General features: G+C 40.9%; 2 protein-coding genes and 1 long non-coding RNA gene across 3 annotated transcripts in view; 2 read left to right on the top strand and 1 right to left on the bottom strand.

Moving 5' to 3' along the window:
• Positions 1 to 573, bottom strand: part of GATB (glutamyl-tRNA amidotransferase subunit B) — an 82,533-nt gene extending 81,960 nt beyond the window's left edge. The window contains exon 1 of the mRNA XM_010968501.3: positions 353 to 573. Within this exon, the coding sequence (XP_010966803.1) occupies positions 353 to 528 (176 nt within the window). The 5' untranslated portion in view covers positions 529 to 573. The remainder of the gene's footprint in view (positions 1 to 352) is intronic.
• The window catches only part of ARFIP1 (ARF interacting protein 1), a 1,058,373-nt gene that overhangs the window by 62,524 nt on the left and 974,986 nt on the right, over positions 1 to 20,863 (top strand). The gene's annotated exons all lie outside the window — the stretch shown is intronic.
• Positions 732 to 19,930, top strand: LOC141579347 (uncharacterized). The gene is made up of 2 exons (XR_012510533.1): positions 732 to 1,213; positions 18,047 to 19,930. It is a non-coding gene; the product is annotated as an uncharacterized LOC141579347 (long non-coding RNA).

Raw genomic sequence — 20,863 nt, 5'->3', positions numbered from 1 at the left:
CAGCTAAATAAGACCCTGATTCACCGACCCCGCTACTGGTGCTACTAGTAAGGTGACTGAATCTACTTTTCTATCTGTGCTGCTTTTGATTCAAGAAAACATCTATTTTACATTCGCGAATTTCCCAAATATGCCTATCTACCTGAAGAGAGTAGTTTATGTATGGGGGCGGGGCTGACAGAGGGCCAGTTCCGTGCTTTCATTTAGGTTTCAGGGTTGCAAGTTATAGCCCAACACCTTCCCACCCATCAAAACGTCTAGACTGTGGGTTGGGCTGTAGTGGCTATCATCTCCCCAGTCCCGCGGTTCCATCTCACATTTAAGTGGTTAATAATGGTACGAAACAGTATACCCTTTCCTCGGCTCCTGGGCCGTGATGAGGGACTGCCGAGCCACTGAGCTCTGTCCCCTTTTCCCGCTGGACGTGGATGCAGTCGGAACCCCTCTTCCGTGGCAAGAACAGCCGCCAATCCGGGCGAAAGCCCAACACCTTCCAGGACACAACCAACGCAGCACGGGCGCCGCCATTGCCCCGCCACACTCCTGGTCAGGTGACACAGCTTCCCTCTGCCGCGAGGCTCTCTGGGAAGCGTAGTTCAGGAAATGGATAAAACGTGCTAGGCTCCTACCGGAAGACTACTATTCCCTGGGAGCACTGCGACTTGCAGGCTGCCGGAACCCGGACGGCGAGGGAGGGAGGGACAAATGGGAGAGAGTGTGGGAGGGTTTCTGGGTCGGAAGGTGTGACTCCTCCTAGCGGGGAGCTGGAGAGGATTGTAGCTGTGAGCACGTGTGTAGAGTTCGAGTGAGACCAAGTGGTACCGGAGATCGGGAGCTGAGAAACCTGGCCAGGATTTTATACCCTACTTAACTTTTCAAGCTGACGTAAATGACCTTGACATCTCCGCGTCGATTTCCTGAATCCCAAACTCACGCAGTTTTTTTTTTCTGTATACTTCCACTTCACACACCAATTTGTGCATTAATGCAGCAAATACTTACTTGCGTGCCTGCTGTGTGCCAGACACTGCTCTTAAAAACTGAGGATTCATCAGTGAGCAAGACAGTTACGGCCGCTGTGCTCATAGAGCTTACGTTCCTGGCAGACGAGACACAGAAAATTTAACAAAACATAGGATATTTCCATATAGGTAAAAAGAGCTATTTTTCAGCAGAGGTGCTTGGAGACAAACAACCTAGACTGAACCTTCAGGTATGTTTTAACTTACTATTTTTGTTCTTGGCCAGTATTTGAAACACTTTGTACATACAGGAGGAAGCCTTGATAGCAGGTACAGTCATCCCAGGGGATTTTTTTTTGTTTTCCTGCTTCAAAACTCATCCCCTTCTTGAAAACTCCCACCGATTTCTTGCATTTGAACACAATTTAGAATAGCTATTCAACCATTCTTTATAATACTGCCCTATTTTAATACTCCACATAGTGCTTCTGACTATCTGATACTTATCTTCTGTCTCCACAAGCTCCTTGAGAAGGGGGAATTTGTCTGCCCTATTCAATGCAGTATTACCAGAGTACGAAGTAGTCCCCTCAAAAATATTTGTTCAGTGAAGAATGCATTTGACAAGGGATGGAGTGGATGCCCTTTGGAGCAGTCATTGTGTAGGAGAAAGGTAATGCTGTGTAGGAGGCAGAGAGAAATTGACCTCTGTGAAATAGATTTGGGAGGTAAGACAGGGACTTGGTGATGGATTGGATAGGTGGTGGAAGACTAGGTGGGGTCAAGTAACTCCTGAATTTCTGGCTCCTACAACTGAATGACTGATGAAGTTATTCACTGAGATAAGGAAATTAGAAAAGAAGTTGGTTTGCAGGAAAATATGACTTTAGTTGCCTTGGAGACATACAAGAGGAGAAGTCAAAGAAGTATCATTGATGCCTAATTCTGAGTATGGAGCAGGGGGAAAGCTGCATACTCTGCATACTTCACACTGATAGATTTGCAGTTATTGATCAAGAACCTGTTGATTAGACATCTGTAACTATTGTCTATTTCCATTAATACTCTTGTGCAGTTTTAATATTATGCAATTTAATCCTTCCATGTAGGCAATTTTACTTTCCTTAAAATTGTCATTATCTACTTTTTCTATCTCCTTTTTTCGTCCATGATCACTGATCCAAATTGCTATGTCAGAAGTATTTTCACATGACCCAAAATGAAAATGAGAGAAATGACAGCGATGGCAAAGCAGAAATGGAGATTTGTTCCAAAATGTATCTCGAACCATTGCCCTTTCTATCAGGTTCAGATCACTCTTTAGATCCTTTGTTAGTATCTCTCCCCTGAGTTTCTGTCTTTCCCACCTTTACTCTAGGTAAGCTGACTTTCTCTTTCTTATTTGGCGCCTCAGGTTTACCTAGTCCAGCCTGTGGGTCAGGGGAATTGCCTCCGATCACAACGTGGTTCCACCTTTGATGGGACTACAGAGGACAGGAGAATCCTATATCTTGGAAGTGAGCATGGGCATCCTTTAGCCAAAAGGAGAGGGAGATCCTTGCTACCTTACCACTACTGGTCAGCCTACTTAGGAGGCAACTTACTCCCCAATGTGGCTAGGGATGTTTTGAAAGCCACTGTGAGAGAGCAACATACCTAATGAAAATCCTCATTTCATGGGCAAAATGTACTATAATGGAAACTCATCTTTGCTTATGAAGCAGTATTATGCCGTGATAGCATATCCCACCCCACCAGTAGAGGGAGAGAAAATCCAATACATGTAGGTGTATTTGCTTTCTTTCACAAATGGAAACCTTCCAGTTGGATGTGTATTACGTAGTCCTTTCAAAATCCCACAAGAGCTCATGGCTTTCTCCTCCCACAAGGTTATCATTTCTGGAAATGCCCATTGGCTTCCTCGTGCTGGGTCTGGTGTCTAGGAGTGAGTTGTTTTCCCTCCTGCCTTCCTCCTTAGCTAGTCAGAGGCTCCCACCAAACCTACCATGAAACCGTTTCTCCTGCCACCCTCCCACATGCCAAATTCACTGTCTGTCAGAGCTCTTACTGACAGCTCTCTAGCTAAGAGAGCTATTTTGGTTCCACCGAAAACGTAGCTGTCACCTGGAAGACACAGAGATTTTCACTTTCAAGAAGCTCAGAAGGTTGTAGGTCAGGGTTTCTAGCAAAAACATTTTCTTAGGGAGAGTTTCTCAGCTCTTATTTTCTTCACATAATTGACACAGTACAAATAAAGTTAGAACAGGTTTTAAAAAAGATATGTAAGCCAGAACAGAGTTTTGAGTTGTTACTTCTAAATGGCAGTAGTTAGGAAGTGTATCTAAAATAACATGCTTGGTTTTGTTTAGTATTCTTCAGAGAATCTTTGAATGTCAGAGTTGGAACAGACTGGCTTACCTCAGTGTTTGACTCAGAATCCCTAGGTATCTATATAAACATGTCGATTTCTGAACACAAATCATTTCCCCACCCCACCCCACATCTGAGTTGTATTTAACCATAATCACTTTCTTTCTCATCCTTTTCCCTAGTTTGAGTTGGAGGCAATGTTGAGAAAACATGGTATTCTAGGGTTTATAATTTCTTCAGTATCATGGGTACAATATGAGGGAATGACACAAATGGCTCTAAGTTTCCATTTTTTTAAATAAAGTAAACTATTTTAAACATTGAAATTTCAAGTAAAATTAAAAGGAGATAGTATCCACTCTTCATTTTGATAATGTGTCGTGGCAATGTATCTCAACATTGATTTATATGCAATTTTGAATCTTAAAATTATGTTAACTAACCTACCTAGTCTTTGATTAACTACTTTTGTAGAAACAAAGGCAGTGTTTTAAAGACATTTAGCAGACTAATAAAGAAAATGCTCCTTAGAGCTGAATAGGCTGGTTATCTGAGTATTTCTTAACACAGCTGTGAGTTTAGTTCCTCTGTGTGACTGATAGTTTCTATCAGTTCCATGGCTGTAGCGCCCGGCCTGCTGCCTTGAATGTTATACCCTGTGGGGAGGGAGGAAAGTCAATACCTAAAAAAGGAAAAAGGTCCACTGAAGATGATGTGCATATGACAAAAATAGACAGCAGCATTTTCATGTAGGAAGAACCTTGGCACTAGAGGAAGCCCTGTTTTTGAAAAAGCATTCTGAAAACATAAAGTTCCTTTTTAGAAAAACCACAGTGTAAGACCCCAGTCGAGTGTCATTGGGGAAGAAGAAAGACTGGGAACAGGTGCATGCTGGGCAATCAGGAGAACAGGATTCATTTCCTTTTATTTTACCATCAAGTCTCGATACTGATAAAATACCGATGTGGAGGGAACAATTGCTTTTTCTAGAAGATTGCTTTGAGGCAGAGAAATCTATAGCTTTTTATTCCTTCTAAAGCAGGGAAATAGAGCACCCTGTCAATGTCTTTGTAGAGATGAAGTGCCGGCTGGGGAAGACGAGGCCATGCCCTTCCTTCTTCTGTATGGTCTCGGGATGGCTTCTGTTTTCCCAGGCCTTTTCTTTGCTGAAAATCAGACTAATCCTGGAAGCAATCAGGAATGATGTGTAAGAGAGAAGCCCCACCTCTCCACATCCCCATGACTCAGCTTACTTCAAAGAATATACTTCTGAGTTGCAAGTAATGGGCAGTAGACCATGTTGAACAATGCGTGCCTGTAAGCTGTGTGGCCAGATCCCTGCTGTGCACTAAGAAGCTCTCCCTTTTGTGCTTTAGGATTGGGTATTTGGCCTTCAAAGTGACAGATCTTGTGCACACACACACACACACAACTAAGCAGTATCTTATTTCAGGATGATGCACAGATAATGATTAAGAGCTTTTAGGTTTCAAAACAGATAATGTTTTTGTATATCAGAGGGTTCTCTTGATTTTACGTCTAAAGATTATGAGAAGTACAAGTATGACGTTAAAGAACTATGCCACCAAGATACGTGAGCTCCGATGACACCTTTCCCTCTGTGGATGAACTCCCACTTGAGGACTGAAGGGAAGGTGTATCAGAGTCCACCAGGGTGGTACAGAAGAGAGCAGATAGGCTTATCTTGCACATCCTGACAGATAATCAGTGTCATTACCTGCGACTATCTGAACTGGATCTCTGTATCTAGGCTGCCCTTGAACCAAGAATGGATGGGCTGCACAAAGTAATAAAGGCTGAAATCTCGGTGGCAGAGCCTTCAGGGCTCCCCACAGTTTAACGTATGGCCATTGAGAGGAAATTTAGTGCTCCATCAAGAGGGGCCAGATTGAATTAAAACCAAGCGGCTCAATCCAAACACATTAGCAATCAAATGATATAACTCCTGAGATAAATGCAAAGAGAGAGACAGAAAAACATTCCCAGTGATCCGTGAATACTGATTAGGGAGGAAAAGACCAGCACAGACATTATTCATATCTCCTCGGAGTCTGACTCTAGATTCGAATTCACGAATCAGATTTGATACCTTGACTCAACAGTAATTTCAAGTTGTTGTTGATTCTACACTTAGACCAGCTTTGCTGCTAAAAAGGCATTTTCTCCCCTTTTACATATAGTAAAAATGAAAAGAAATGATGCTAATAATGGGACTGGCTATTGTGTTTTTCAAAAGACAAGAGAGAGTAAGATTATATAGAAGTGCCACACTGGCAAACAGCAAGGACTCATCTAGTCTCATATTCGATCTGTATTCATTCTCTGAAGCCATTAGCTTTATTTTGGCTGCCCTGGTACATTGGTAAAGGATCTCTGGGAAACATTTTGCAGTGATTCAGAGCCCATGACTCCTCAAATTTTATATAGATTTATTAAATAAACGCATTACCTCCCACTCGCCACCCTGAAACTCACAGAGTCTCATGAGATGTTCTCACAGTTTATGAGGGTCAGTTTGACATTGTACAGTCTCAGAATTTAGTGTCCATAGCAGATGTCAAAAATGAGGAATCTGGAGTTTAGGGGAGAAAATTATTCACCTTGCTTAGTTCTCTAGACCAGTGACCATTTCAGCTGCCCGGGGACTTTCTCCTGGGATCTGTGACCAGAGGACATCAGCAGCTATGTGACAGCCTTCCTCATAGCAAGTCTGGGAACAGGAATGGTAGCTCACTTCCCCAAGGAAGACCAAGGCTACTTTGCTAGTTGCCTACATTGTTCATTATCTCTTTCTAGAAACACCAGCTAGATTTCCCTCTGCCCTACTCTTCCTTTTGCCCAACGGAGATCTAAGGTGCCACTTATTACCAAGTGATGGTGTCCTTTTGCGTTGGTTCTGTTGTGTAGTGAGTCCCACGAACTGTGCTTCTCACTGTGAAGTCAATAGTTATTGTCCACAGAGTTGAAAAATAAAGCTGAAAAATGTGTTTTTTGTTGGATTTCTGTGGCACCATTGAATCAAACGTTGGGTCAACTCTTTCTTCTTTTGAAAAATGCTGTTGTTTATTTTCAATTGTCAAGAAACAACAAGCTTGGAAGAGGTCTTGCAGTGTCATGTGGCAAGACGGGCCAAATTACAGAAAATCAATTAGTTGCTGTTACAGGAGTCATGTATCTGCTGTCCTGTTCTGGCTCTGGTTACCATGGCTAATGTCTGCTCCTCTCCAGAGGAATTCTTAGGAGAACACCACCCAAACGTTGTTTCTTGAGAGCAAAAACCAAGTAAGACCTAGGCATTAAATCTTTGCTAATCAAGATGGAGGCAGAAATAACCACCTTTCTTCCGATACTTTTAAATCATATACTCTTTTTTTTTTTAACATTTTTTATTGATTTATAATCATTTTACAATGTTGTGTCAAATTCCAGTGTTCAGCACAATTTTTCAGTTATTCATGGACATATACACACTCATTGTCACATTTTTTTCTCTGTGAGTTATCATAACATTTTGTGTATATTTCCCTGTGCTATACAGTGTAGTCTATTCTACAATTTTGAAATCCCAGTCTATCCCTTCCCACCCTCCACCCCCCTGGTAACCACAAGTCTGTATTCTCTGTCTGTGAGTCTATTTCTGTCCTGTATTTACGCTTTGTTTTTGTTTGTTTGTTTGTTTTTGTTTGTTTGTTTGTTTTTGTTTTTGTTTTTTAGATTCCACGTATGAGCGATCTCATATGGTATTTTTCTTTCTCTTTCTGGCTTACTTCACTTAGAATGACATTCTCCAGGAGCATCCATGTTGCTGCAAATGGCATTATGTTGTCGGTTTTTATGGCTGAGTAGTATTCCATTGTATAAATATACCACATCTTCTTTATCCAGTCACCTGTTGATGGACATTTAGGCTGTTTCCATGTTTTGGCTATTGTAAATAGTGCTGCTATGAACATTGGGGTGCAGGTGTCATCCTGAAGTAGATTTCCTTCTGGATACAAGCCCAGGAGTGGGATTCCTGGGTCATATGGTAAGTCTATTCCTAGTCTTTTGAGGAATCTCCACACTGTTTTCCATAGTGGCTGCACCAAACTGCATTCCCACCAGCAGTGTAGGAGGGTTCCCCTTTCTCCACAGCCTCTCCAGCATTTGTCATTTGTGGATTTTTGAATGACGGCCATTCTGACTGGTGTGAGGTGGTACCTCATTGTAGTTTTGATTTGCATTTCTCTGATAATTAGTGATATGGAGCATTTTTTCATGTGCTTTTTGATCATTTGTATGTCTTCCTTGGAGAATTGCTTGTTTAGGTCTTCTGCCCATTTTTGGATTGGGTTGTTTATTTTTTTCTTATTGAGTCACATGAGCTGCTTATATATTCTGGAGATCAAGCCTTTGTCGGTTTCACTTGCAAAAATTTTCTCCCATTCCATAGGTTTTCTTCTTGTTTTATTTCTGGTTTCCTTTGCTGTGCAGAAGCTTGTAAGTTTCATTAGGTCCCATTTGTTTATTCTTGCTTTTATTTCTTCTAGGAGAAAATTTTTGAGATGTATGTCAGATAATGTTTTGCCTATGTTTTCCTCTAGGAGGTTTATTGTATCTTGTCTTATGTTTAAGTCTTTAATCCATTTTGAGTTGATTTTTGTATATGGTGTAAGGGAGTGTTCTAGCTTCATTGTTTTCCATGCTGCTGTCCAGTTTTCCCAACACCATTTGCTGAAGAGACTGTCTTTATTCCAATGTATATTCTTGCCTCCTTTGTCAAAGATGAGTTGACCAAAAGTTTGTGGGTTCATTTCTGGGCTCTCTATTCTGTTCCATTGGTCTATATGTCTGTTTTGGTACCAATACCATGCTGTCTTGATGACTGTAGCTCTATAGTATTGTCTGAAGTCTGGGAGAGTTATTCCTCCAGCCTCTTTCTTTCTCTTCAGTAATGCTTTGGCAATTCTAGGTCTTTGATGGTTCCATATGAATTTTATTATGATTTGTTCTAGTTCTGTGAAATCTGTCCTGGGTAATTGGATAGGGATTGCATTAAATCTGTAGATTGCCTTGGGCAGTGTGAGCATTTTAACAATATTGATTCTTCCAATCCAAGAGCATGGAATATCTTTCCATTTTTTAAAGTCTTCTTTACTTTCCTTCATCAATGGTTTATAGTTTTCTGTGTATAATTCTTTCACCTCCTTGGTTAGATTTATTCCCAGATATTTTATTACTTTGGGTGCTATTTTAAAGGGGATTGTTTCTTTACTTTCTTCTTCTGTTGATTTATCGTTAGTGTAAAGAAATGCAACTGATTTTTGAACGTTAATTTTGTAACCTGCTACCTTGCTGAATTCTTCAATCAGCTCTAGTAGCTTTTGTGTGGACCTTTTAGGGTTTTCTACATATAGTAACATGTCATCAGCATATAATGACACTTTTACCTCTTCTTTTCCAATTTGGATCCCTTTTATTTCTTTCTCTTGCCTGACTGCTATGGCTAGGACTTCCAGGACTATGTTGAATAGGAGTGGTGATAGTGGGCATCCTTGTCTTGTCCCAGATTTTAATGGGAAGCTTTTGAGTTTTTCACCGTTGAGTACTATGCTGGCTGTAGGTTTGTCATATATAGCTTTTATTATGTTGAGATATGTTCCCTCTATACCCACTTTGGCGAGAGTTTTTATCATAAATGAGTGTTGAATTTTATCAAATGCTTTTTCTGCATCGATTGAGATGATCATGTGGTTTTTGTCCTTTTTCTTGTTGATGTGATGTATCACACTGATTGATTTGCGTATGTTGAACCAGCCTTGTGTCCCTGGGATGAACCCCACTTGGTCATGATGTATAATCTTTTTTATGTATCGTTGGATTCTATTTGCTAAAATTTTGGTGAGGATTTTGGCGTCTATGTTCATCAGTGATATTGGCCTATAATTCTCTTTTTTTGTAGTGTCTTTGCCTGGTTTTGGTATCAGGGTGATGGTGGCTTCATAGAATGAGTTTGGGAGTATTCCCTCCTTTTCAATCGTCTGGAAGAGTTTGAGAAGGACTGGTATGAGTTCTTCTTTGTATGTTTGGTAGAATTCCCCGGTGAAGCCGTCCGGTCCTGGACTTTTATTTGTAGGGAGGTTTTTAATTGCTATTTCTATTTCCTTTCTAGTGATCGGATTGTTCAAGTGTTCAGATTCTTCTTGATTCAGTTTTGGTGGACAGTATGTTTCCAGAAACTTGTCCATCTCCTCTAGGTTATCCAGTTTGGTTCCATATAGTTTTTCATAATATTCTCGTATGATATTCTGCATTTCTATTTTGTTTGTTGTAATTTCTCCATTTTCCTTTCTTATTTTGCTAACTTGTGCTCTCTCTTTTTTCTTCTTTGTGAGTTTGGCCAGAGGTTTGTCGATTTTATTTACTTTTTCAAAAAACCAGCTTTTGGTTTGGTTGATTTTTTCTATGGTCTTGTTAATCTCTATTGTATTTAATTCCTCTCTGATCTTTATTATTTCCTTCCTTCTGCTGCTTTTTGGGGCTTTTTGTTCTTCTTTTTCTAATTCATTCAGGTGGTGGGTTAAGTTGTTTATTTGAGATTGTTCTTCTTTTTTGAGGAAGGCCTGTATCACTATAAACTTCCCTCTTAGCATTGCCTTTGCTGTGTCCCATAGGTTTTGAGTGGTTGTGCTTTCATTATCATTTGTCTCAAGGTATTTTTTAATTTCAGCTTTGATTTCCTCATTGATCCATTGTTTTTTCAATAACATATTGTTTAATCTCCATGCTTTCCTTTTTTTCTCCTTTGTTTCTCTATTGTTGATTTCCAGTTTCATGGCATTGTGGTCAGTAAAGATGCTTGAGATAATTTCTATCTTCTTAAAATTGTTGAGGTTTCTTTTGTGCCCAAGTACATGATCGATCCTGGAAAATGTTCCATGTGCACTTGAAAAGAATGTATATCCTATTTTTGGGGGGTGTAATGCTCTGAAAATATCCACCAAATCTAGTTTTTCTATTGTAGTATTTAATTTCTCTGTTGCCTTGTTTATTTTCTGTCTGGAAGATCTGTCTAGTGATGTTAATGCAGTGTTAAGATCTCCAACTATGATTGTATTCCCATCAATATCCCCCTTTATCTCTGTTAGTAATTCTTGTATGTACTTAGGTGCTCCTATATTGGGTGCATATATATTAACGAGTGTAATATCCTCATCATGTATCCCTCCTTTAATCATTATAAAATGTCCTTCTTTATCTTTCTTTATGGCCTTTGTTTTAAAGTCTATTTTGTCTGAAATCAGTACTGCAACACCTGCTTTTTTGGCTTTTCCATTTGCATGGAATATCCTTTTCCATCCTTTCACTCTCAATCTATATGTGTCCTTCTCCCTAAAGTGGGTCTCTTGTATGCAGCATATTGAAGGTTCTTGCTTTATTATCCAGTCTGCCACTCTGTGTCTTTTGACTGGAGCATTTAGTCCGTTAACATTTACAGTAATTAATGATAGATGTGTGTTTATTGCCATTTTGAACTTATCTTTGCAGTTGAATTGGTATATCCTCTTTGTTCCTTTCTTCTTCCTTTTGTGGTTTGGTAATTTTCCTTTGTATTATCATGGATTCTATTTACTTTTTGTGACTCCTTTGTAAATTTTTGGCTTGTGGTTACCCTTTTTTGTAAATCTGTCAACCCATTACTATAACTGTTTTTATTAAACTGATAGTAACATGATCTCAAACCCATCCTACTGTTAAAAAAAATTTAAAAAAGAAAGAAAAAAATATTCTATACTTCCCTGCCTCCCTCTCCCACTCTCAGTGATTTGTATGTCTTCTTTTATAATTTCATGTTTACTTTATTTGTAATTCATGAGTTATCACCTTTCCAGTTGTGTGTTTCTCATTTCTGTAGCATCCTGCTGCTTTTCTATTTAGAATAGCCCTTTCAGTATTTCTTTTAGCATGGGTTTAGTGTTGCTAAACTCCTGCAGCTTTTTTTTTGTCTGTGAAACTCTTTATTTCTCCTTGTATCCTCAAGGATAGCCTTGCTGGATAAAGGATCCTAGGCTGCATCTTTTTTTCATTCAGGGCTTTGAATATATCTTGCCACTCCCTTCTGGCCTATAGTGTTTGTGTAGAGAAATCAGCTGAGAGCCTTATGGGGGTTCCCTTGTAACTTACTCTTTGCTTTTCTCTTGCTGCCTTTAGAATCATTTCTTTATCCTTGACTCTGGCCATCTTGATTATGATATGTCTTGGTGTGGGTCTATTTGGGTTCTTCCTGTTTGGGACCCTCTGAGCTTCCTGTACTTGGATATCTGATTCCTTCTTTAAGTTTGGGAAGTTTTCAGTCATGATTTCTTCAAAAACCTTTTCAATCCCCTTTGATCTTTCTTCTCCTTCTGGGACCCCTATTATGCGAAGATTGGGACGCTTTATATTATCCCATAGGTCCCTTATGCTATTTTCATTATTTTTTATTTGCTTCTCTTGTAGTTCTTCTGAATGGGTGCTTTCTATTGCCCTGTCTTCTAGATCACTAATTCGTTCCTCTGCATTATCTAGTCGGCTTTGCACAGCTATTAGATCATTCCTCATCTCTGTCAATGAGTTTGCCCATTCTACTTGGCTCTTCTTTATAGCTTCAATTTCATTTTTGACATATTTTATATCTCTAAACACTATCTCTTTTAATTCCTTCAGCAATTCGATCACTCCTTTTTTGAAATCTTGATCTAGTAGGCTATCGATGTCTATTTCGTTGATCTTTCTTTCAGGGGATTTCTCTTGTTCTTTTAATTGGGAAAGGTTTTTCTGCTTCTTCATCTTGCTCATACCTCTTTGGCACTTTATGGAGTATCAGTTGTTTATTTTGGTCCTTAAGGATTTTATCTATCTGATGCCTATTTAGGAATAGAACTTAGGAAAAAAAGAAAAAAAATAGAGAGAAAGAATTTTAAAAGAAGGAAGAAAGAGGGTTTGAAAACAGTGTATAATGAATAATAAAAGAGTGAGTTGAAGCAGAGTATTAATCGGGTTGAGACGTCCTTTTAAAAACTTTACAAAAAAAGGGGGGGGGGAGATGAATAGATGTATTTGAAACCTGTGTCTAATCAATAGCAGGACATCAAAACCCAAGAGAAATAGAAATGAATTAAGAAGTAAAGATTAAGAGAGTAATAGAAAATAGAACAGGTAAAAACAGATTTAAAAAAAAAAAGGGGGGGGGGTTTGTCGGTGTTCTCCTGGAGTCTGTGTGCTTTTAATGTGAAGTCTTTCTGTCTTCGTCCTGTTTTGGAAGGTCAGCTTGCTGTTTTCAGAGGCCCTCCGTTGGCGCCCTCTTCTGTGCTGCTCCCAGCACCTGTCGGCAAGCAGATCGCGCCTCCTCCTAACACTGGGTCAGGTGCAGCTCTCTGCTGTGGGCGGGCGGGTGGGTCGTTGCCCCTCTGGATGCCACAGTCAGATGTTGCAGACTGGCCGGGTAGGAGGGCGGGTCGTGCCCCCTCCCAGCACCTCGGTCAGGGGCTGTGTTCCTGCCCGAAAGGCGGGGGGGTGGGGGGGTGGGGGGGCGCTCTCCCTCTACCTGCGTTGCCGGTAGTTCTGCTGTCTGTGCGGCTGCGCGCTCTGCCCTGGTCGGCGCTCCGCAGGTGGGCTCGGGGAAGACCGAGGGACAGCCCTGTCCCTGCTCCGAGCCAAAACCCAGCTCCTTGTTTGTGTTTGTGGAGCAAGTTCTCTGAGGGACCAGAATGGAAGGATCCTATCTGCCCCGGGCTGCAGGCCAGTCTCAGTCTGGCCTTTGAGGATGCTAAGCCCTTCGGTGCGGATGCAGGTTTCGCCCCCGCCCCCGCCTGGGTGATCAGCGCCGGAGGATATGGCGGCTGTGCCTGAGCCCTGCCTCTCTTCCCCCGAAAACCTTCCGCGGGTTTTCAGAGATGGGGGTGTGCACCCTTCCCCCGAGAGCACATCAACCTTGCTGTTTTATGGAGGGCCCAGGTTGTTATGCCCTGTGCACCCACAGCCACGGCGCGCAGCCCCTTGCGTTCCCCCGGGGCTGCCTCCGTGCAGCCGCCCCCGTCCTCCGCCGGGCTTGTGAAGCCTGGCCCTGCCCGCGGCTGCCGGCCCTCGTCTCAGGCTGGGTGTCGGGGGGACGCTCTGTGCCCGTTTAACCTAGTTCTGTTAGTCAAGGGCTGCTCTGTACAGATCCGAGCCTCGGAGGCTCCCCCTCCGTCCCGCTGGCCTCTCAGTTGGAGAGGGGAGACCCAGCGAGCGAGCGCCAGTCCTCCTTTGCCGCTCCCTCCCCGCGGGACCCGTCCCGCGCTGCTTTGCCTTTTGTTCTTTCTTTTTTCCTTTTCTCCTACTAGATTTTTGGCATCTTTATCTTTTGAAGAGGGCGATGTTCTGTCGGAGTTCCACAGGTGCTCTGGTTGGCTGAGTGGGTCTGTAGATGTGGGTCTTGGTGTATTTGTGGGAGAGGGTGACCTGCGAGCGTCCTTCTACTCCACCATCTTCTCCCGGAACCCTTAAATCACATACTCTTGAAAGAGCAATTAACATTTGGTTTCTGATGCCTATAATTTCCAAATCCTTCAGCTTCTGTATCATACTATCTGTGCCTTCTGACATAAGAGAAAGGCTATCATGTTTCCCGGGCATGTGGTTTCACCCAAGTCTCATCTATGTCGAGAATTCTTCTCTGTTTTCCCCTGATACAAAATCAACTAACAAGTTCAACCGGAAAAATATATTTAGGCCTAAAGTGTTCATTATTTCATAAGGTTATTTTTTCATTGATTTACATTTGAATATGCCTTTCTGCCAAGATGAACATTGCCTCAAAATTTTCCTTGCTTTTCTCTTTTACATATTTTTAAAGGAATATTTAGTGTCAAAGATTCACTGTGGTGTCAGATAGCTGTTTATTTTAGACCTAGGGAAACCAAAGAGATCTAAATACAGGCGCTCCAAACATACATATTTAAAGGTAAACAACATTAACAGCTGATTTCAGAATGTTAGTAATTCCATTTCCCCTGCTGTAGAACGAGGCAGCCATAATCAATGAAATCTTCGAGTAACATTGACGTGCACTTAAAATAAAGCACAGAAGAATTGTTTTACAGAGTTGTTAAGCAACAGAAAACTTGTAGGAGGCCAAGTTCTAACTCCTGTGTTATCTAGAGCCTATAATTAATTTTTCAAAATCAAAACACCTTTAAAAATAGCCTTGTGTATTGAATTCCAGCACGATGCTGCTTTTTGTAGAGCCATTCCTATAAAATGCAAGTTTATTTATAGATTGCAAGTGACTCAAAGGTGTTGCAGTATCAAAGGAAATGACACTCTCGAGTCTTCGTTCAGGGTTGCTTGGGGCTCCCTCAGAATGCTCAATGCGCTAAGAGGATCACTTTTAGTTTTCAGAAGAAAAGGAATTTCATAACTTAAAATGGTGGGACAGATGGAATTTCCTGATTAATATTTTAATGTTTGGTGTTAAACATAATAGTGAAAGGAAGAGTTCTGAGAGTAAGCCCAATTAACATTTCATAAAATTGACTGTTCTAGGTACAGCTTACCCTTTATCTTTATGGTTTCCGCCCACTGTCTTCCTGGACAACCTGACTACCTTGAAGAATGGAGTACGGCCAACTTATGTCCCTCTTTCCTTCGTTCCTTCCTTTTCTTCTTCACTCAGCTTCCTGCTTCCATTTCTCCCCATGTCTATTCATTGAGTCCTGACTAGGCTACAGACACCGTTCCAGGGCTTACTTTGTCCTATTCTCTATGGATTTTGGTAGAAACAATGTTTTTAACAGTCTGTAATTGTAAGTGACTGCTGCTGGAAGGTGTCACTCTTATTGTGCAAGAGACTCTTCACAGACCAGCTTAGAGTTTTATAGAAACTAGTCTTTGTGATGTTGAAAGCAAAGGTGCACATTCTCCCTATATTTTCTTTATTTTTAGCTCTATTGAGGCATAATTGACAAATAAAATGATAAGATATTTAAAGTGTACACCATAATGACTGATATACATATACCTTGTGAGAGGATTCCCACAGTTGAGTTAATTAGCATACTCATCACCTCACATATTTACCTTTTTTGCGGGGGTGGTGAGAATATTTAAATTCTACACTCAGCAAATTTCAGTTGCACTATACAGTGTTATCAACTATGGTTGACAGTTGGTAGTTACTAGGTTATACAGTACATCCTCAGACTTTATTCATCTTATGACTGAAAGTTTGTACCCTTTTACCAACTTCATCTATTTCCTCCACCTCCCAGCTCCTGGCAACCACATCTCTACTCTGTTTCTTTGTGTTCAGTTCTTCTCCTTCTCCTTCCCATTCCCCTTCCCCTTCCCTTTCTTCCTCCTCCTCTCCTCCTCCTCCTCCTCCTTCTTTTCTTTTAAGATTCCACATGTAAGTGATACCGTGCAGTGTCTGTCTTTCTCTGTCTGGCTTATATCACTTAGCATGTGCCCTTCAGTTTCATCCATGTTGTCACAAATGATAGGATTTCCTTCTTTTTTAAGCCTGAATAATAATATTCCATTTAATAGTATTCATGTATTAATTTATCTATCTATCTACCACATTTTCCTTATCCACTCATCTGTCGATGACCACTTAAGTTGTTTCTATACCTTGGCTACTGTGTGCTGCAATAAACATAGTCGTACAGATATCTTTTCAAGATAATGATTTTGTTTCCTTTGGATATGTACCCAAAGTGGAATTACTGGATCATATGTTAGCCCTATTTTTGATTTCTCGAGGAGCCTCCACTTCCCTATAGCTGTTGGATGTTCCCACTAGCATCCAAGATAAACATATTCGTTTGGACATGTGGGTATTGCAGAAAACAAATTTTCAAAAAGAGAATCTGTCCTACTAGATGGAGATTTTTGAGTACAAGGACCAAATCTCTCGTGTTGCATGTCCTTTCAGTTCTTAGAACTATGTTAGCTGTATTGGCCACCATCTCTCCACTGATCCTGGAAATTATTTCCCCTTCCCCACCTACACTATCCACATGACTATGTTAGGGATTGCCAGGTTGAGCTAGGACTCCATGCCAGGGTTGGTTACACAATTTTGGTGGTCCAGTGCAAAATTAAAATGCAGAATCCATTGTGCAAACATTATTAAGAATTTCTGGGTGGCAACAGCAGAGCATTAAACAAGCATGAGATCCTTCCAAGCACAGGTCCCTGTGCCACCACACAGGTTGCAAGTCCGTGAAGCCAGACCTACTATACACACACAAAGAACCATGGTTTATTGGGTCATGGAGGAAGGGACTATCTGACCCAAATAAGACAAATTGGAGCCCTTTTCTGGTTCATTTGTTTGTACCAAAGCTAAGAAAAGAAGTTTGTCCTCCTTGGGTAAAACAGAGGACCTATCAGCAGTCTTGTTTCCAGCCACAAAAAGAAAGCCATGGATATGCTGAACCCACATCCCTCCATTCTGTCTCCAGCACGTGCCAGGGAATTTTGTTTGTACGTGCAAATTTGTGCAAATATCATCTAAGGTCCTGACAGACTTCTCAGTGCCTGCATCCCTGCAGCTTACTATGTACTAGCCTTGAGCATCAGGAGGCTGGGTCAGATGGCCTCTTGAGCATTTGCGAGATCTGTTATTCTCTGGATCTACCATCAGATACTACAAGACTGACTTCATGCATAGCCACGCTAAGTAGGAACACAGCAGAGTGCACGATCACTCATTTTTCTCAACCAAGGTTCATAGAACAGTCATTTGCTTAGAACTTGGTAGTGTAGTGACCACTGAGATTAAAAAAAAAACAAAACCTGTCGCTTTGAGGCTGGCCATCACCCAAGGCAATTTTTTACCAAGGTGACTGAGTGCTTCCTGAGGGGAAAATCACTAAGCAAAGAAGACCTCGTACCCCAGGGAACCTCTGTCTCCACGGTTTCAGTCACTCTCCTTTTCCCAGCGGTACAACTCCAAGGAATTTTCTCAAAGAGGATTCACAAAAACACTAGTAAATGAATCAAGATTGGCTCCTAGCAGACCTCTTAACTGGCATTCCACTGGGAGCTAGTTTTAAGGGGGGACTTTAGGGACAGGCATAGTCATTTTCTTTGGACTGACGTCTGAGCTTTGGTATTTTCTGAGTTTTTTTCTATCACCATATTAGACTTATCAAGGTAAGAACCAAGGATCAAGATTAAATAAAGGCCATACATGAAGTTTAAACTGAACAAGTGGTTACTTCCCAAAACACACACAGAACTTAGGGGAAATTTAGCCAGATTTATTGTGTTATCTCAACTATTTTAAAATAAAAATATATAGAGATTGAAATCTGTGTCAACAAGATATAAGTAATTCCTCAAATATACCTGATATGTAGGGTCCTAGATTCTGAAGAGCTTGTTGCAGGATAACATTTAAGCAAGGTTTCATTCCTAGGAAGACTGTTTTGTTTGCATCACCTCTCTGTAAATTTATAGCTGAGGATGCTGGCTCCCAGCATGGTAAAAACTCGTGTTTTCATTGTGTGTCTTAAGATCCCCCAGACCTTTTTTTTCTTAATCATGGCTGGGTGAATACCCAGAGCCCTGCTTCTGTGCACCGCCTGAGAGGTGAGAGATTGATACGTGTCATAATGATGACTTGCTCTTACATTAATATTTTTGCTTCTTTCCATTGAATACAATTTCGCTTTTTATCCCCTCAGGAAAAACAGAATAAAGCAAAAGTGAGAGCCAGAGGACTTGAAGTGAACTGAAGCCTGCAAAGACAGTCCCAGAGGGAAGGCTCTTCTACAAATGTCCAGAAGATTATGTCCATATGTCTTTCTGGAACTTTTGCCAAGAGAGTCACAGGATCAAAATGACTCCTTCACAGCCATTATGTGGTGTCACATCTTGGAGAGCCAAAGGAATAAATTCCAGACGTGCAGAACACATATCCCTTCAGCCTCTCGCAGGCAGGCTGTCAACTCCACAGCATTCATGCACAAATCAAAAAGGGCCGCTGGAGCCTTAAGACTTCCTGCGAACCTCTTCCTTACTGTCTGCGTCTCTGATGCAGTGGAGTGAAAAGCCTGCAGCCAGACCTTTGTCCTTCACCCTGCATTCTCCCACGCAGGCACGCCAGACTAGGGAAAACAGGGTAAGAGAGGGAGTAGGAACAGAGGGGAGAGATTTTGACAGAAAGAAGCCTCTAGTAGAGGACCTACCACAAAAACTGTGATTGGTGCTGCCTGTGCTTTAATGGGGCAGAAAAGCATCCTCCAAATGCCCCGCCTCCCCCGCCTCCTCCTCCAAGCTCTCTTTCTCTTCTTCCCTAAGGTCTGTCCTCCACAGCCGAACGCTTCTGAGTGTTTTCACTCTTAGAAACAGGATGATTCCTGTCAAACCACAGCTTAAACTTTTCAGAAGAGCTCTTGAGCTTTCATTTCTGTAACCAAGATAAGCAGTCTGTCATGTACAGTGGCATTTCCAGCTGACTGCTGGAAATCTCCGCCTGCAAGCCCTGCCGGCACCTTGAAATCAACACGTCCACCATCTCAACGTCTTCCCTCCAGAATGTGATGTTCTGCCCCTGGACTTGTTTTTTTGTTTTTTTGTTTTTTTTTTTTCTGTTAATAAGAAACCACTCCCTCAGTCGTTCTGGCTACAAACATTGAAATTATATGTGGATCTTGCCTTTCTTGTACTGTCATGGGCATTTGGTGATCACCAGGTTTCTGGTGTGGGTGACCCAGTACAGCTGATGCCTCCACAGAAAAATAAGTGGAGGTATGGGAGAGGATACCAAGTGCGGCTTGGGGTGCGTGGAGTTTGAGGTGTCAGTGAGACATCTCAGTGAATGTGTGCAGGGCTAGTGGAAAATACCAGTCTGAAAACTAAGAAGTCTGGACTAGAAATATAAATATGGGAATCACAAGAAGTTAAGTGGGAGTTCAGACCATGAGAGTGTTGGAGTTACCTGGGGTGGGGGTGAATAGTGTGATTTCAAAGTCTAAAAGTTTCCCAAACATACAGACAAGTTTATGTGTATGCATATGTATATGTAAATGTATGTGTACATGTATATGTAGTCCTGAGAGCAAACGTGAGGTTTCTGGATCAGAGGCAGGGTTTTAATAGTCACATGGGTTCCTCACATCCCACTGTCCCCTTTCAGGGCAGGGCGATAGCCAGATGTCACCCTCCTTGTGCAAAAGGTTTCTTGCATTATAGAAGAGGAACTCCAGAATTTAATAAATCTGGGAACCAGTCACAAAGATTTCCTTGTATGTTTTCCTCTGGACATTTTATAGCTTTTGGTTTAACATTTTGGGTTGACTTTTATGTCTGGCGTAAGGTATGGCTCAAAGTTCTTTTTCTTTTTTTTTTAAATGAGTGTTTAATTGTTTCAGCACCAATTTTGGAAAAGACTGTCATCTCTCTACTACACTGCCTTTGCACCACTGTTTAAAAAAAAAAGCAGTTGTTCATGTATATGTGGATCTATTTCTGGACTATTTTGTTCTGTTGATTTATTGGCAATCTTTACATGTGTATAACCCTGGGTTGATTATTATAGCCTCATAATAAATCTTGAAATTGGTTAATGTTAGCTGTCCAACATCGTTCTTCTTTTTCAAAGTTGTTTTGACTACTCTAAGTCCTTTGTCTTTCCACATACATTTTAGAATCAGTTTGTCAATCTCTACAAAAAAAGTTGCCGGGACTTTGAGATTGCGTCGAATCTATAGATTAAGTTGGGAAGAGCTGACACTTCACAATATTGAATCTTGTTTAATTTAGTTCTTGTTTGATTTCTCTCAGCAATGTTTTATAGTTTTCAGTGTATATATCTGGCACAATTTTGTCAGATTTATCCCTAAGTATGTTATATTTGGTGCTATTATAAATGATGCTGTTTTTAAATTTGAATTTCCTTTTTTTACATTTAAATTTTGCATTTTAAAATTGAGGTGCAATTAACTTATAATACTATATTACTTTCAGGAGTATACAATAGTTATTCAATATTTTTGTGTGTTACAAAATGATCACCATGCCATAATTACCACCCATCACCGTACAAAGTTATCACAATATTATTGACTATATTCCCTATGCTGTACATTACATCCCTGTGACTTACTTATTTTGTAAACGGAAATTTGGACCTCTTAATCTCCCTCACCTATTTCCCTTATCCTCCTAACCCCCTACCCTCTGGAAACCACCAATTGTTCTCTGTATCAATGAGTCTGTTTCATTTTTGTTGTTTGTTCATTTGTTTTGTTTTTTAGATTCTGCATATAAGTGAAATCGTATAGTATTTGTCTTTCTTTGTCTTACTTCACTTAGCATAGGTCTATCCATGGTGTTGCAAGTTTTTATTCTTTTTATAGCTGAGTAATATTCCATCTTCTTTATCCACTCATCTATCAATGGAACTTAACTTGCTTCCGTATCTTGGCTGTTGTAATTCATGCTACAATGAACATAGGGGTGCATATATCTTCTCAAATTAGTGTTTTTGCTTTCTTTGG

This window comes from Camelus bactrianus, chromosome 2, assembly GCF_048773025.1.
Source record: "Camelus bactrianus isolate YW-2024 breed Bactrian camel chromosome 2, ASM4877302v1, whole genome shotgun sequence".
Taxonomy (NCBI): Eukaryota; Metazoa; Chordata; class Mammalia; order Artiodactyla; family Camelidae; genus Camelus; species Camelus bactrianus.
This window is presented reverse-complemented; position numbering and strand designations above follow the sequence as displayed.